Here is a 16,126-nt window from a genome sequence, read left to right as displayed (position 1 = left end):
TAAATAAATTAACCTTAAAATTTAATCTTTATAAATAAAAATTATGAGTGTTCATTTGAAAAAGTTCAAGCATTGATAATTCAAAATTTCTTTTCTTTTTCTTTCATTTTTTTTTTTTACAAATAAAGTAATATTATTTTGACATTATTTCGGCAGGATTAATGTTTTCATTTTCATAAGTAGAGATTGTTTATGTTTATTTGAGAAAGTTTAAAATTTGATAATTCAAAAACTCTCTTTTTTTTTTTTATGAATAAAGTAAAATTACTTTAATACCATTTATAAAAAAATGATATTAAAGTTTATTTTATTTTTAAATTATCATTTAAATATGTTTATTGATTATAATTTTTAATTATAATAATAAATTAAAAGTAATAACATTTATATGATGTATATGTAAGAATTATCCTTCTATTGATTAGCTTTCATTAGAAAATGATTTACATAGTTAAAAATTTTTATTTATTATATTTATAAACTCCAATCACATTAAACATTTGTCTCCATGCTGACAATAAATACTAATAATTATAGATGGATGATAATAAGATTTATCTAATATATATACCTAATAATTCTAATGATATTGAATCAATTTCATGAAAAGATAATTAAAATTTTAAAAATTTTTGGTATTTAAAATTATTAAAGATCAAATTTTAATAATTTGAATTAAACAATTTTTATTATCTATAAAAATATATAAAATTATACACAAAAATTAATTTCAAGAATTAAAAATTATTATCAGTACTACATATTTAACATCTAAAATAAAATTTTCAATTTTATAATCAAAATTAAACAAAAAAAAAGAATGTAACATATAAAATTAAGTGCAATGTAAGTGACATAGAAAATAATCAATAAAGAAAATAGAGAAGCAAGCACAAATTATATAAAAAAGAGGGGTATTTCAGTCCATTAGAAAAAGATTGATATTCAATGCTGAAATCCTACCAACCACATCATGTCCTATCAACGCCGGTTAACGTCTCTGTCTCGGTCTAACGTTCCAATAATTGAATTTTTAGAAACAAAATATACTTTAAAAATATTAATATATATCACAAACAAAATCCAGAAAAAAAAAATCCATTTATTTTATTTATTATTTTTCAAGTGCAAACTGTTTACATTTCTTCTTATTATTATTATCAGATCAGTTGGAGTAGTTTTTGCTGATTAGGAAGAGAGATGAAGAATGAAACCCACCTCAGACCCCCTAATTTCTTTCATATTTTCAAGCTTTGATTCATACCCGCTAATAAATTCGCCTTCTTTTATATCCTCGTAACTTCGTTTCTTCTCCTCGAGTCATCCATTTTTAGAAAAGTTTGTTTTGCTTTTATCTCTTTAATTGCAGAACAAAAAAAAATCTGTTATCTGGGCTTTGCCTTTCTTTCTTTTTTAATTCTTTTAAAGCTTTCACTTAATTCTGGATTTTTGAAGATAATTCCATTTTCATTTTTTTAATATTTTTTATAATTATAATAATATGAAAAAGGAACTGTCGTAGCCATATTCAAATGTGAGACCTTTTTTCTGTGTCTTGTTTGCAACTCTTCCTCTCATCAATTTCTTTAAATAAAACCCATTTGGGATTTCTTCAAATTTCCAAGCTTGCAAGCTTAAAAAAATTTACCTTTTCATGTTTCAAAGCTTGTGGTTTTTTCTCATTTTTGATAAAGCCCTTATAACCCATATTTTCTTTTCTCTTGACCTATAAGAAAAAATGTTTGGTACTCAAAGCAAAAGGGACCTTGCCTTGGAATTGCAAGCACAATTTCCAATCTTAAGGCCAAGCATTCATGAAAGAAGGGCAAACCTAACAGTGAAATTCCAAGACCTTTATGGGTTCACAGTAGAAGGCAATGTGGATGATGTTAATGTGTTGAATGAGGTAAGAGAAAAGGTAAGGCAACAAGGGCGTGTTTGGTGGGCACTTGAAGCAAGCAAAGGAGCCAATTGGTATTTGCAGCCACAGTTTTCTTCATTATCTGAAGGAATTGCGTTGAAATCTTCACTCAAATTTTCAGCTTTGGCTAATGCTATTACATTGAAGAAGCTTATTAGGAAAGGTATTCCCCCTGTGCTTAGGCCTAAGGTTTGGTTTTCGCTTTCGGGTGCCGCCAAGAAGAAGTCTACGGTACCTGAAAGCTATTATAATGATTTGACAAAGGCGGTAGAGGGTAAGGTCACACCTGCTACACGGCAGATTGATCATGTAAGTTCCTGCATTAGGTGTGTTTTGCATTTGCGTGATTGGTTTTTTTTTTTCTTTCTCTTTTTCTATTTTTATTTGGATCTGTGTTTAGATTGGATGGCTTTTGGTTTTGGATGTGATGTTTATCTGGTCTTTTTCTAGAGTTTTGGTTAATTTTGGATAATGATTTTGGAATTGAAAATACGTATCTGATTATGGACCTAAAAGCAAGGATGATTTCATAGGATAATTTTGGGGTTTTGCGATGTAATTCACACAATATTCTTTTCTATTTGCGTAACTTAAAAGAAGTAGTCGTGTTTGAGAAATCACCCCATGAGAAGCTTTTGATCTGTTGACAAAAGGGTTTCTTTTGTAATGAAATCTAACAAGGTTGGAATTGAAAACGTATGCTGTTGACATTGCAGAATTAGAAGTTATATCAATTTGAGTCAATGTTTTTATTGAATCTGATGATCTTATTGGAAGTATCTTAGCAATTTCAGTTTTCGTTGTTTTTCAGCAATAATTGCATATAAACTAATAATTAGTTTACGAATGAAGATATACGTGTATGCCTGGACAAAAAAACAAAAATTTATTCAATGCACTTGATAATGCTGTTGGTGTGAAGTTTTGAGTGCTCTGGGGACCTTAAATTTCAATACAACCTAGACAAAAGGGAGAGTTCTGTGCTAGAGCACGTTAACTTTTCTCCTTCGATGTATGCAAGCAAGGTTGTGCTCTGCCATCTGAACCTATTGAATCAGAAAGAAGAGAATTTACAAGTGTATCTTTGAAAAGTACTTATGAAAATTCCAATGAATGTGAATGTCTAACACAAAATTGTTGATTGGTTATAAACTAGAATTTTGATTTTTGAGCATGGAGTTTAGTAGATGCATAATTAAAATTTAAGTTACTGGATAGTGAATGATAGTCCTATTTCAGTTATGGTGCTGCATTTCTTTTAAATTAGGCAATTTGGTTTGAGCCTTTTTCATAAAAACTTGCAGGACCTTCCACGAACCTTCCCTGGTCACCCATGGTTGGACACCCCAGAGGGCCATGCAGCTCTCCGGCGTGTGCTTGTTGGTTATTCTTTTCGTGATTCTGATGTGGGCTACTGTCAGGTGAGTTCATCAACAGTTGTTCTTGTCTTTTCTTTGTTGTATAAAAGACAACCTTTTCTGATTTGCTGTTTTCCTCTTGATGGATTTCTTTCCCTTTTGGTGGCTGGGCTGGGCTGGGCCATTGGGGTTGAATCTTGATTGCCTTGTGCCCATTGGTTTGGCTTTTTCACTCTATGATGAAAGTTAACCAGGCAATACTCTTTTTATGCTTTCAACAATGTGAAGAATGTCATTTTATGCAATTCTGCTATATGATTTTAGCAACAAAGCTAGACTGTTTTCATGGTGCAATTTTTTTTTTTTTGGCCAAGCATGGTGCAAGTTTAACGTAGCCAAAGTGTTTATTTATTTAAGCTTGATAAGTAAATCTTGCTTCTGCATTTTATGTCTATTTGCCATAACCTGTCCAAGTAGAAAATAAAACTTCTCTGTTTCTGTGGTTTTTATTCATGTCCTTACCTGTTCTCTTTATTTACAGTGACTTAAGCTTGAATCACAATCAAACTTATTCCACAGGTTGAATTACTTTGGTTACCATTTGTACCAAATTTGATGTAGAACATTATATAAACTCTAACATGAAAAATATCACTTGTGCTGAACTATTTTCATGTCCATTTTTTAATGCATTCTGTGATGGTTTCTCCTTTTTGCTTTTCCCTTTTGTTTTAACCTTATCAATTAAATAGAAAGAAAAAATTGAGTTGCATTTCTCCTCATGGATAATTTGTTCAAATCACTGACACCAATTTGTCCCTACTATTGCTGACTTTAACTGTCAGTACTTCTTGCTTTGATCTTTTAATGACATTTTTTCATTGGGTTGATCTCATTAACGGCCCTTAAACTATAGTGAACTGTTCAATGTGGGGTATCTAAACTTTAAAAATCTCTAATGTGACATCTAAACTATGAATTTGTTAACTAATGTGATACTTTTAGGGTTGTTTGCCCATTACATGTCATCATTTGAAGCTAGTCTCATTAGTGCTAAGTAGCACATTAGTTAATGGATTTATAGTTTAGGTACCACATTAGAGATTTTTGAAGTTTAGGTACCACATTGAACATTTCATTATAGTTTAGGAGCTATTCATGACATTAACCCCTTTTCATTCTTCATCTAATTGTGATTTTATATTAAAGACAAAATTTTGTTCTTGGTGTAGGGCTTAAATTATGTTGCAGCATTGTTATTGCTTGTTATGAAAACAGAGGAAGATGCATTTTGGATGCTTGCAGTCCTCCTTGAAAATGTTTTAGTCAGTGACTGCTATACAAATAACTTATCTGGATGCCATGTTGAGCAAAGGGTTTTTAAAGATTTACTTGCTAAGAAGTGCCCAAGGTATTTGAGGATTAAACTGTTTAATTCATTTATTTATTTTTGGATATACATTGAAGCTGGGGGTTTATCTTATTAAAAATGGGAGAAACCAAAATACAGGATTGCAGCTCATTTGGAAGCGCTGGAGTTTGATGTCTCCCTTGTTGCTACTGAGTGGTTCCTGTGTCTTTTTTCTAAAAGCTTGCCTTCAGAGGTTTGAATAATATTTCATTACCTCTTCCCTCGTACTGGCATATCTCATTTGCCTTTTGCAGATGGAGTCAATCTTATTTGAGGTGCTTTCTAACTCTTTTTTTTTTGTTTAATCTTTTTGTTGGCCTATTTATTCAGACAACTCTGCGGGTGTGGGATGTCCTTTTCTATGAGGGGGCAAAGGTTCTTTTTCATGCAGCTTTGGCTATATTTAAGGTGCCGATGTTGTTGCAATTTGGCTCTTCACATTCCTAGTCAAGTTGAAAATTTTCCTCAGTATTCCTAAAAATTGCCTGGTTGTCAAAAAAATACCATGGGAGCTAATTTAAGTTTTGGTCTGCTTTTGCAGATGAAGGAAGAAGAGTTGCTGCTAACACATCAGGTTGGTGAAAGGGTGTGAAAAGTTTTGGGGATGTCCGGAAAAAAATTTTCCTTCAAATATTCTTGTTTCTTAATCATGGACACCCTACTACCCCATTCGGATCTGCATCTGACCTAGTTTTGGACATAAACTGGATAGGAGATCATTTAAATTTGTTCCACCGTGGCATTTCAAGGAATTGGCTTATGGAGTATAAACAGAATTTGAAAATTAGTAATATATTTGTTTTTTCTTTTAAGAAAGAGATAAAATGCCACATGGAGTGAAAACTTCTGTAACTTTGTTGTTTTAGGAGTATGGACTTGGTGTATGCATCTGAATCATTCTTCCACCACAAACTATGAAACATAACCCTCCCTATATCTTTACAGGTTGCATTTGATAAGATCGGTTTTATGACGACAAACACGATATCAAAGCAAAGGAAAAAGCAAGAACCGGAAGTAATGAAAGAGCTTGATCAGAGATTGAGAAGACTAAACTCTCTCAGAGAGGATGACAAGTAACTATTGTTGTGAGAAGACCAAGTTGTAGGTCAAACATCCAACACTAGACCCGTTGCCCGTGTGTGGAAGAACATGAAATTAATGCCTGATAAGTGTAGATTATCTGCCAGGGACCAGGTAAAGAGTGTTTGTTTTCTTCCAGGATGTTGTAGGTGATAAAATGTAAATTTTGAATCCATACAGTCTACGCAGCTGATGCTATATTAATGTAGTCTATTTTAATGTAGGTTGGCTCACAAGAAATGTTAGGTGAAATTTTATTCTAAACACTTTTCATTTGAAAATAAGAAGAATCTTGCATAAAAACTGGATGAGCTTAAAAAGTTGATTGGATTTGAAGTTATAAAACATATATTATAAGGATCAGAAAATGTAACAAGAAATTTCGTTTTTTAAAAAAAAAATTGTTGGCACTAAATTTGGTTACAGTCGAATTCAAAATCACTTGAAGAAGAGCCTTATTAATTGAGTCAATTTGTGATCAGTAACATGAAATTAAAAAAATATTATTGTATCAATTTTAAAAATATACTAACTTGCTAAGTGAAAATAGATGATCAAATAGTTATTCATTTTCAAGTATAGACAGAAAGTTTTAATTTTGAAATTCAACAAGACCTTAATATATAGTAGGTACTGACTTTCCAAAGTCCTTTTGAAAATTTGTTAAAAAGTTTTAGATTATATTTGATCCATAATACGATGGATTGAATAATATGATATTCATTTTATCTTATATTTATCTGTATCTAATTGAAAATAATATGATTATAAGGAGGATTATCATCCTCTTGGTATAAAAGGATTAAATTCTCTCAAAACATAGAGGATTGTTTTTAATTAATAAGATTAAATTTACATGATTAATTATATTCTTAAAAATTATATTAATAATTTAAATTATATAAATTTTAAGAAAAGATAATTTTGACTAATAAATAAATTATTTTATCTTAATCCTTATACATATCAAACATAAGCTAAGATGATATTATTTAATTTAATTTAATTTATAATATTATTTTATTTTATTCTATTATAATTTTATATACCAAACATGATCTTAGAAAGACGAATCTAGAGGACACACAAAGACAAGCCCCCTTAAAAAAATTTTGGTAATATTATAATCTTTTAACTCAAGCCTCCTTAATATAAAATTCGGACCTCCTTTCTAATTTGATTCACTATTTCAATCTCTCTTTTATGATTTTATTGGTTCCATCCTTGTTTAACATAGGTAAACATATTAACTTATCAACAATTTATCATTTATATATTACACAATAACCCAAGTTATATAATTTTGATAATATTGTAGTCTCTAACTCGGCCTTCGTTAATATAAAATTCAACCTTCCAAACTTGATTCATTATTTCGACTTCTCTTTTATGATTTTGTTGGCTTCGTCCCTGTTTAACATAGTTAAGCATATTAACTTATTAACAATTCATCATTTATATATTATATAACGACCCAAGTTATATTTAAAAAAAAATAAAGAAAACCTCTAATCCAAATTTATCATGAGAAAAAAAAAGAAAATAAATAAAGTTGGTTATGGAAAAGAAACCATTAGGAGTTAAGGACAAATATGACAAATATCAAGTTTGTATATTTGCACCTCAAAATATACTCTTTACACTCTGTTAGTAATTACACTTCATATTCTCAAACCATACACCCTCAAAATCAATCTAAAATCATTAAGTTTTAGATTTAATCAAGTTACTAAGTTTCAATTTTTGATTTTTTGTTTTTGATTTTGGTTAAATTATTTTTGATTTTGTAAAATTTTGGTTAAATCTCGTGTGTGAAACCAAAGGTTCCAAATATATATTTTTGAAAATTTTAAAAATTTTCGAATTTACATTTTCGGAAATTTGTAAAAAGTATCTGAAAATGCAAATTTGAAAATTTTTAAAAGCTACTGGAAATGCAAATTTAAAACCTTTTAAGAAATATAAATAAAACTTTCGGAAATACAAATTCCAAAGCTTTTAAAGCTTTTCTTAAATGCAAATCCAAAAAATTTTAAAAAATTTTGAAAGTGTAAATCTGAGAACTTAAAAAAAAAACTAAAAATAAAATGTATCAAGGGCTGAAAGGTCATTTGTCAAAAATGAATTAAGTAATTTTATTTATGAGTATTTTTAAAATAAAATAAAAAAAATTTGGGGATGGAGAGCATATTTTGGGTGCAAATAGAATCTCCTTATTTGGCTTTAGCTTCAACTTTCTTGTCCTGCTTGACAAATTTCAAGTTAGGTTTGTTTTTGTTTTTTGTGTATGATTGTAGAACGTGTAGTGTCTGTAAAACATGAATCTTATCTAATGTTTTTTTAGTAGCAACACTTGAAAATTTAAGTTTGAGGTTGTTGCTTTTACTTATTGCTTCTTAAAATATTTTTGAAAGAAAAAAAAAAGTTAATGATAGAAAGCAAACTTATAATTATAATTGATTAAAAAAATGAATGAATTACTAAAAATGTAATATCAATTCTTTATAAAAGTAATTGTGTCCAAATGATTTGCCTTTTTCTTCGTAGGATATTTTTTAAGAAACCAATGAGTTGGGATTTTTGTTGTCATTGCTAACGAACATGACAAAATTCATCAAAATTTGCATCTTGAATTTGCTACTTCTTGCAAAAGTGTACCTTTCTAGTTTTTTTTTTTCCTTCTGAACTTGATTCTAACTTTGTTGTTGTAGTATATAGAGCCCTTAGGATTTGAATGCCTGACTGTTTTCTTTTAATTGATATGACAGGATAGCTGAGTCTGTACTTTTTGAAATTCTTTAGATAATTGCTAGAGCAAAGGAATTGGGAGGATCTAATTAGTTTGAGCAGATGTTACTCTGCCACCTCAAACAGATTGTTGATAATGGAAATGCATACAGAGTTGAAGGCGATGTTTCCTTCTCGGTAGAAAATTTTCCAGATTATGGCCAATTATCTGGGTGGAAATAAGAAGACAATCGAGCTGGGGAGCCTGTTGCTGTGGACTCAAGGAAGAGAAACCCAGCTGATTTTGCATTATGGAAGGCATTCTTTATGAGAAGCATTATGGCATACCTGAGTCCTGCATGCATGCATGATATACTATCATCACAACTAGAAAATATGTTCTTAGTATATCACATAATGTGCCTGACTGATTGTAGTTTTACTTCATTATTTGCACCCAACCAGGCATGGATGAATTGTGAACTTTAGGTGATTGAGCCTCATCTCAAGTTGTCAAAGAGTGGAACAGATCAGGCAGCCCATGCATTCCTAAATGGTACTGTAAACTTTGGTGGGTTTGTAATAAAGGTGTAATCGATCGAATTTGAGTCGATATAATATTAAGTTTAAGTTTGAGTTCGATTTCAAATTTGATGTTTGGAACTCAACTCGAATTCAATCAAGTTTTATTTTTTTAGTTCGAGATAGAAATCAAATTTTTTAAGTTCGTTCAATTAAATTCGATTAACATTTAAAAATAAGTTTGATTTTTATACTCAATATAAGTTCGATTATTTATATTCTAGTTCGAACTCAAATTCGAGATATTTTATCAATTAAAATAATTAAAATATATTAAAATATAAAAGTTTGATTAGGTTCACAAATAACTCAAGTTGAAGATAAGAATGTTCGAACTTGGCTTGATCAATAAATTAAACTATTTGAGCTTAAGTTCGATTCGATAATAATCAAATCGAATTCGAGTTTTATTCAAATTGAATCTGAGTAACTTACGAATACTGATATATCATTTCCATTCCTAATTTAAAGATGTAAAAAAAAAAAAAGTTTCATGCCATTGAGAAACCTAAATATTACATCAAAATACAGTTTTTTTAATGTTTTTCTTTTAAGTTTCAGTTTTGCAAAATGAATAAATCCCTAGCTAAAAAAATCCTTAATGCCCATTAATAAAATATTCTTGGCAGTACAGCTTTAAGAATTATTATTGTTTATTTTAAATTTGAATCAACTTTACCGATTATATATTTTAGATACAGGTTCATCAAATTCTCTCTCTCTCTCTTTTTAAAAATAACAAACAGGAAATCATATGTTATATTTATTAGATCTTACAATTTATATTTTTGTATTATATTTGATACATATAATGATATAAATTATTAAAACATAAACGCGACATGAATTATAAAACGTATTTAAATTCTAAATATAAATATGAAACGTTTATTATATATATTACATGCGATACGGCATGATTAATATGTATATAATTAATTCATTTAAATATGACACGAATAAACACGAATAATATTAATATATATGAATAGATTTGATTAATACGGATATATATGAATAGATATAACTAACACAAATATATATAAAAATACGATTAAAATAATAAATAATTACAAATTATCTATCATTTATAATTTAATAAATTTAGCATATTAATAATATAAAAAAATACTTATTAAAAAAATTAATACCCATTTAATATGTATTTAATATATATATTTAAAATTTAATATTTATTATATAACTATATTAATTTTTAGTATCAGATTCAAAATGATAAACTATTAAATATAAAAAATAAATAATAATATATAAGACTAATATTAATATTTATATTGTATTTATATTATTAATATAAAAAAATAATTTTATAATAATTATTAAATAAGTATTTAATTAAATATTTAAAATAATTTTTATATGACATTAAATAGTTAATTAAGTATCACAATAAAAAGATTAAACATTAAAATAATTTTTATATATTTATATTAAATTAAAATAAATATAAAAAATATGTTAAACGTCTTAAACATATTAAACGTATATTCGTATGATAATATTAAATTAAATATGTTATTTAGGTTGTATTATTTGTTAGATGTGTCAACATTTATAAAACACGAATTATTTTGTGTTGAAATTTATATCGATACAAATAAACATAAAACACGTTTAATATATAATTTTTTTATATTATTTTTATATTATATCATTATATCGTATTTAAAATTATCAAATTTAATACTTACGCTTGAAACCAAGTTGGCTTTGTTATAGTTTTTCATCGTGACCTAGTATTGTTTTTCTTTAATATATTTTGAATTATTTTTTTGCAGTCCGCAAAAGAAAGGAGCCTTTTTTTTGGGGGGGGGGGGGAGGGTCCATGGGGATCTGGATGGCATATTGAGTGTAGCGCCATGGGTGCTGCTTGTTTGGGTCACTGTTTTGATATATATGGTGGAGGGATGGACCTTATGTTTCCTCACCACGAAAATGAAATTGCTCAAACTTGTCCTGCAATATGTAAACAAAGTAATATAAACTACTGGATACACAATGGCTTTGTCACTGTTGACCATGAGAAAATGTCCAAATCCCTAGGAAACTTCTTCACAATTAGGCAGGTAGGATGTGCAGTGATCTTCTTTGACGCTCTTTTTTTACTTTGAGTAATTAATAACCTTGCTCTTGCTAGGTTTCTTATGTTGCTAACCTTTTTCCTGTTTCTCAGGTTATAGATCTTTATCATCCACTGGCTTTGAGACTTTTTTTTAATGGAATCGATCTCCAATCAACCACTCTGATGTGCTACTTGAAAGTACTTCAGAACGTATTTTCTATATCTATCAGGTGGCGTAGTCTCTCCTTAGATATATTTTTCTACATATTTATTAATTTTATCTTATTAAAAATTAATTTAATTTTTTGTTTTTTTTTCCTTTTTATGTAGCTATTTTTTTGGGAAACAAGTTTAACAAATTGAAATTTGAAAAAAAAAATCTGCAAACATTTAATTTAGTGATTAAAAATGTTTGAAGGAACATAAAGTATTTATTTTCGAGCCAATTTTTTTTTTCTTTTTTACTTGTATCAAGGTTTTGTCTTTTTAAAATAACCAAAAAAAAAAAAGAAATTTGAAGACAAATATTCCATCTACCAATTGCATGGCTCGCACACGTTATTAATTGGAAAAAGATGCCGCAAACTTTTGGCGCCAAAGTTCAGCTTGAAAAACCTAATGTAATTACAAAAATAACCTCCTCATTGAAATTCAAAAGACCAGCTTAAGTAACGGATCCGTCATTTTCAGTTGACATTTAAATCCACGAACACACAAAAAAAAAAAAAAAAGCGCAGAGAATAGAATGAGCTCTTCGATCGTCACTCACTCCCTAATCTTTGCTCTGATCCAAACGGTTTCTGAATCTCTGTCTCCAAACCGTACACAAAAACTCAATCTCAGAGGTAATTTTACTGTCTTTTAAATCAATTGAATTAATTTCTGCTTGTTGCACAGAAAAATTCGAGTTGTTAATGATTCCTCCATACGGAGTTTGTTAGATACAAAAGGAATAAGTAGTTGGAAACGAAGTTTTTTGGTTACTAAGAAAATCGTGTTGTTAATTGAGAAATTGATTTGAAATAGCTTTGGTTAGTGATTAGGTAGGCATCAAGGGGTGAGACACTGGGTTTATGCACTCAACCAAATGGCGTCTTGTCTCCCATAAGCAAATGATGCTATGTGTTGCTTGTTTGACTATCGACTATATTTTTAATCCAAAATTCCAAATACAGAATTAGATGCACAAATGAGTTATGAAGGATCGACGTTAAGCAAATTACAAGGTATGAATTTTCAAGTCTCTGAGTTTAGTTAAAATAGTTTCTTTCAGAACAATAGACATTGAAAATTTTTGACTGATAAATGTATACTAGCAATTTTGGATAGAAGTTATGGATTATTTGTTTGTTTCCACAATTAGGCCTTGCCAACCATGGATTTAAACCAACATCGAATATGCCCTGTTTTTAAACCCAGGACCTTGCAATTTTCAGGACAAGAGGCAGAAGTTGACACGTACTGGATGTGCTCCCAAATCTAAAACGATAAGCTCTAAAACGAGTTCATTGAAATAGATATTATTAGTTATAGGTCATGTTTTGGTACACAGGATTATGATACGATACGATTGGATAATATTATGAGTAAGATTAAATTAAATAATGTCATCCTATCTTATATTTGATATGTGCAAAGATTAAGATAAGCTAATTTATTTATTGGTCAAAATTATTCTTTCTTCAAGTTTATACAATTTAAATTATTGATGTAATTTTTAAGGATATAATAAGACATGTAAGTTTAATATAGTAGATTAAAAATAATCCTCTACTTTTTCAAAGGATAGAGTTATCCTATTGGCATAGGATATCTAATCCTTTCAATAATCCAATCTTTTATTTAAGTGCATAACAAACATGTGATAGGATGATTAATATCTTATCCTTCAACTAATCTTATGTGCCAAACGTAGCAATAATGTACTATCAAAGAATAATTACTTGATTTGAAGAAACATCTCTACGACTGTAAAATTCACTACCAGGGATCCAATTATGTTTCGTCGGCAACTAAATGTAGTCTAGCTGAATTTTGCTTGACGTATAGCAACAAGGTTGCTTGACATAGAAAGTGATTTTTCTTGCTTGTTCGGGAGTGGATTCCTACTATTGTGGATACAGAGAATCTTTCACTTTATGTTTTACTCTTCTGTTTGACATCCCTTTCTGAATACTATGATTTTTGCTTGACATTTTTTTGATTTTAGCTTGCTACCAGATTGTCTGCTGAAGCCATAACAAAAATAAAGTTTCATTTCTTCTTTAATCTTAATTTTCTATTTTCCCTGATCATGTAAATGTTTTTCCCAACTTTGGTTCTGACTTGCTTGACTAATGACCATTCCTTCTAAGATGTTTCAAATTTGTCTTTATTTTCCTAGTAGTTAATTAGGTGATATAATATTGGCTGCAAAGAAAGGAGTATGGGCTATAAGAAGTGATCACTGGATAATGAAAACTGTGGTATGAGACAAGACCTAGATTTGGCGGCTCCCCAATTTACAGAGTCCTTCTGATCAGGTAACTTTTACACAATCCACTGAAGACTTTTAACCTTAATGGAGATACCGATTGTTATATTCAGTAGTCTTGGTCACTTGAAAATTCAGAATGTCTGAATTCCTTGAGATGGTGTTTATTTGAATGAATGTTTAATTTTGTAGGATATGAGTCAGTTTGTTGAATGTTAACTAACATAATAACATAGGCATGACAGCATTAAAAACAAAAGAAAAAGAAAAACAGGCAGCATCCATGACCAATCAAATTGAGAATTTGTATTAGAAGAATCATATTGCATTGTTTTACATTTGAGTCCAAAACAATATTACTGATATTAACCTCAACAACTTAACATGGACACCCAAATTAAATGACTAATGTGAAATATCTAGAAAAACAAAATCTACAATAAAGATAATTAGAACAGAAATATGGTGTAGGAAGTAGGACCCTAAGACACCCTTCAAGCCAGTTCTTCTTCAACTGTAGTCCAAAATCCCAAGTCGTCAAGCCCATTCATGAATGCATCCAAGTCCTGGTATGGCTCAAAATATTCTTGCCTAAGCTCTTCAGGGCCATTTTTAACAGAAGCATTAGTAAAACCAGGAGAAAAGCTGGTATTAATCATGGTTTGAACCGTCTTTGGGTTGTGAGTTTCTTGATGATCAAGTTCCCTAGAATTCTGCTGACAAATTGTTTGAGCACTGCCTTCATTCCATTCGTCAGCATTGTCTTCGGTTAGACTGCTTTGATCAGCCCCAAATTTCTTCACGGTTAGAAACGACACGACTTCTTCAGGACCATTGTAAACAGAATCATTAGTAAAATCAGGAGAGCAGCCGGTGTTGATCATGGCTAGCACTGTTTTTGGATTGTGAGTTTCTTGGTGATCAAGTTCCCTAAAATTCTGCTGACAAATTGTTTGAGCACTGCTTTCATTCCATTCATGACCATTGCTTTCGTTTAGAGTACTTTGATCAGCTCCAAATTTCTTCATAGTTGGAAACCATATCTCTTCTTTAGGATCAACGTAAACAGAAGCATTATTGAAACCAGGAGGGCTACTACTGATCATGGTCTGCACCGTGCTTGGACCGTGAGTTTCTTGATGATCAAGTTCCCCAGACTTCTGCTTACAAATCGTTTGAGCAATGCTTTGGTTTATACTACTTTGATCAGCCCCAAATGTCTTCATAGTTGTAAGCGACATCTCTTCCTCAGGACCAACACAAACATAAGCATTAGTAAAATCAGGAGAGCTGGTACTGATCATGGTATGCACCGTGTTTGGATTGTAGGTTTCTTGCTGATCAAGTTCCCCACAATGATGTTGATAACTTATCATGCCACTACTTGGATACCATTCATCAGCATTGGTTTTGTTTAGACTACTCTGCCTCTGATTAGCACAAACTTTCTTCGTAGTTCGAACCGAAATGTCTTCATCGTTAACCTCTAGGGTTTTACGTTTCTGGTTCTTGGATTTTACTTCATCTTCTTGATGATCTAAACCGACAGCAACATCTTTATTCTTAATCTCACAAATAACGAAATCATTCAAACCCTCCTCGCTTAAGGAAAACTCATGCATGATCCAATGGCCTTGGCTTGATTGATTTTTTTTGCAAGTAAATGTGAAGTATTTGTCAAACCCTAAAAGCTTTCCACTTGCATCTTTTACTTCCCTGATGCTTCGACCAAGCCAACATCCACAACCAGCAACCCTGTCAATTCTCGCTTTACTCTTCTTCTTTAACTTGGTGAAAACCCAAAAAGAGTTTTTGGCATCTTCGTCAAAAATATTCCAAGGCTCTCGGTTTTCACCATAAATCTCTTCCTCAATCAGAACATTAGCGGACAATGGCTCTCCATTAATCGCTGGTTTAAGGTAGTAGAGGAAAATCTCTTCTTTGGTAGGAAGAAATCGAAACCCACGAGGTATTGAAAACTCTGAGGAAACTGTCAACATGATTGCTATCAAATTTTTTTTTCTCAAACTAATAAAATTGTAAATGCAGCTGACCCATATATAATATAACATATATAGATAGGCTAAGTAAGTCGGTTGCCTGATCTGTTTGGCTTTGTACAGGTTTTATGATGTTTGTTTGGCTTTGGACATGTTTTATGATGTTTGTAACTTTGTTTGGCTTGTACTTACTAATATATGGTTATTCCAAGGAAACTGGAAACCAAGAAATCACCTCATTTACCTGATTTCCTCCTTCATACCATTTGGCTTTTTTTTTTTTTTTTAAATAAATTTCACAGATTCGTTATGTTTTATTTTATAGAAACTATCTTCTTTTCTGTGAAATTATATTATATGAAAAAAAAAAATTAAAGGTGGATATTAAGGAAAAAAAATAGATATGATTAAAATATTTTTATTAAATAAAAATATATAAATGCGGTATAAAAACATATATATATATTTTGAAATAAAAAACATATATT

The 16,126-nt window shown here is 30.0% G+C and overlaps 2 protein-coding genes across 2 annotated transcripts; one reads left to right on the top strand and one right to left on the bottom strand.

The window, feature by feature from the left end:
• The first annotated feature begins 1,057 nt into the window (after positions 1-1,057).
• On the top strand, positions 1,058-6,076 carry LOC111314532 (uncharacterized). The gene is made up of 7 exons (XM_022915973.2): positions 1,058-2,230; positions 3,226-3,342; positions 4,512-4,690; positions 4,790-4,883; positions 5,021-5,098; positions 5,232-5,264; positions 5,636-6,076. Exons 1-7 carry the CDS (start codon positions 1,739-1,741, stop codon positions 5,768-5,770), a joined length of 1,128 nt encoding a protein of 375 aa, XP_022771708.2. The 5' UTR covers positions 1,058-1,738; the 3' UTR covers positions 5,771-6,076.
• A 7,441-nt stretch (positions 6,077-13,517) lies between these two features.
• On the bottom strand, positions 13,518-15,908 carry LOC149512185 (uncharacterized). The gene has a single exon (XM_089752803.1). The coding sequence runs from the start codon at positions 15,708-15,710 to the stop codon at positions 14,133-14,135; it is 1,578 nt and encodes a 525-aa protein (XP_089608929.1). The 5' UTR covers positions 15,711-15,908; the 3' UTR covers positions 13,518-14,132.
• Between the last annotated feature and the right edge of the window lie 218 nt (positions 15,909-16,126).

This window comes from Durio zibethinus, chromosome 23 (assembly GCF_047325235.1).
Source record: "Durio zibethinus cultivar Kanyao isolate XHJ-2024 chromosome 23, ASM4732523v1, whole genome shotgun sequence".
In the NCBI taxonomy this organism is placed as follows: Eukaryota; Viridiplantae; Streptophyta; class Magnoliopsida; order Malvales; family Malvaceae; genus Durio; species Durio zibethinus.
This window is presented reverse-complemented; position numbering and strand designations above follow the sequence as displayed.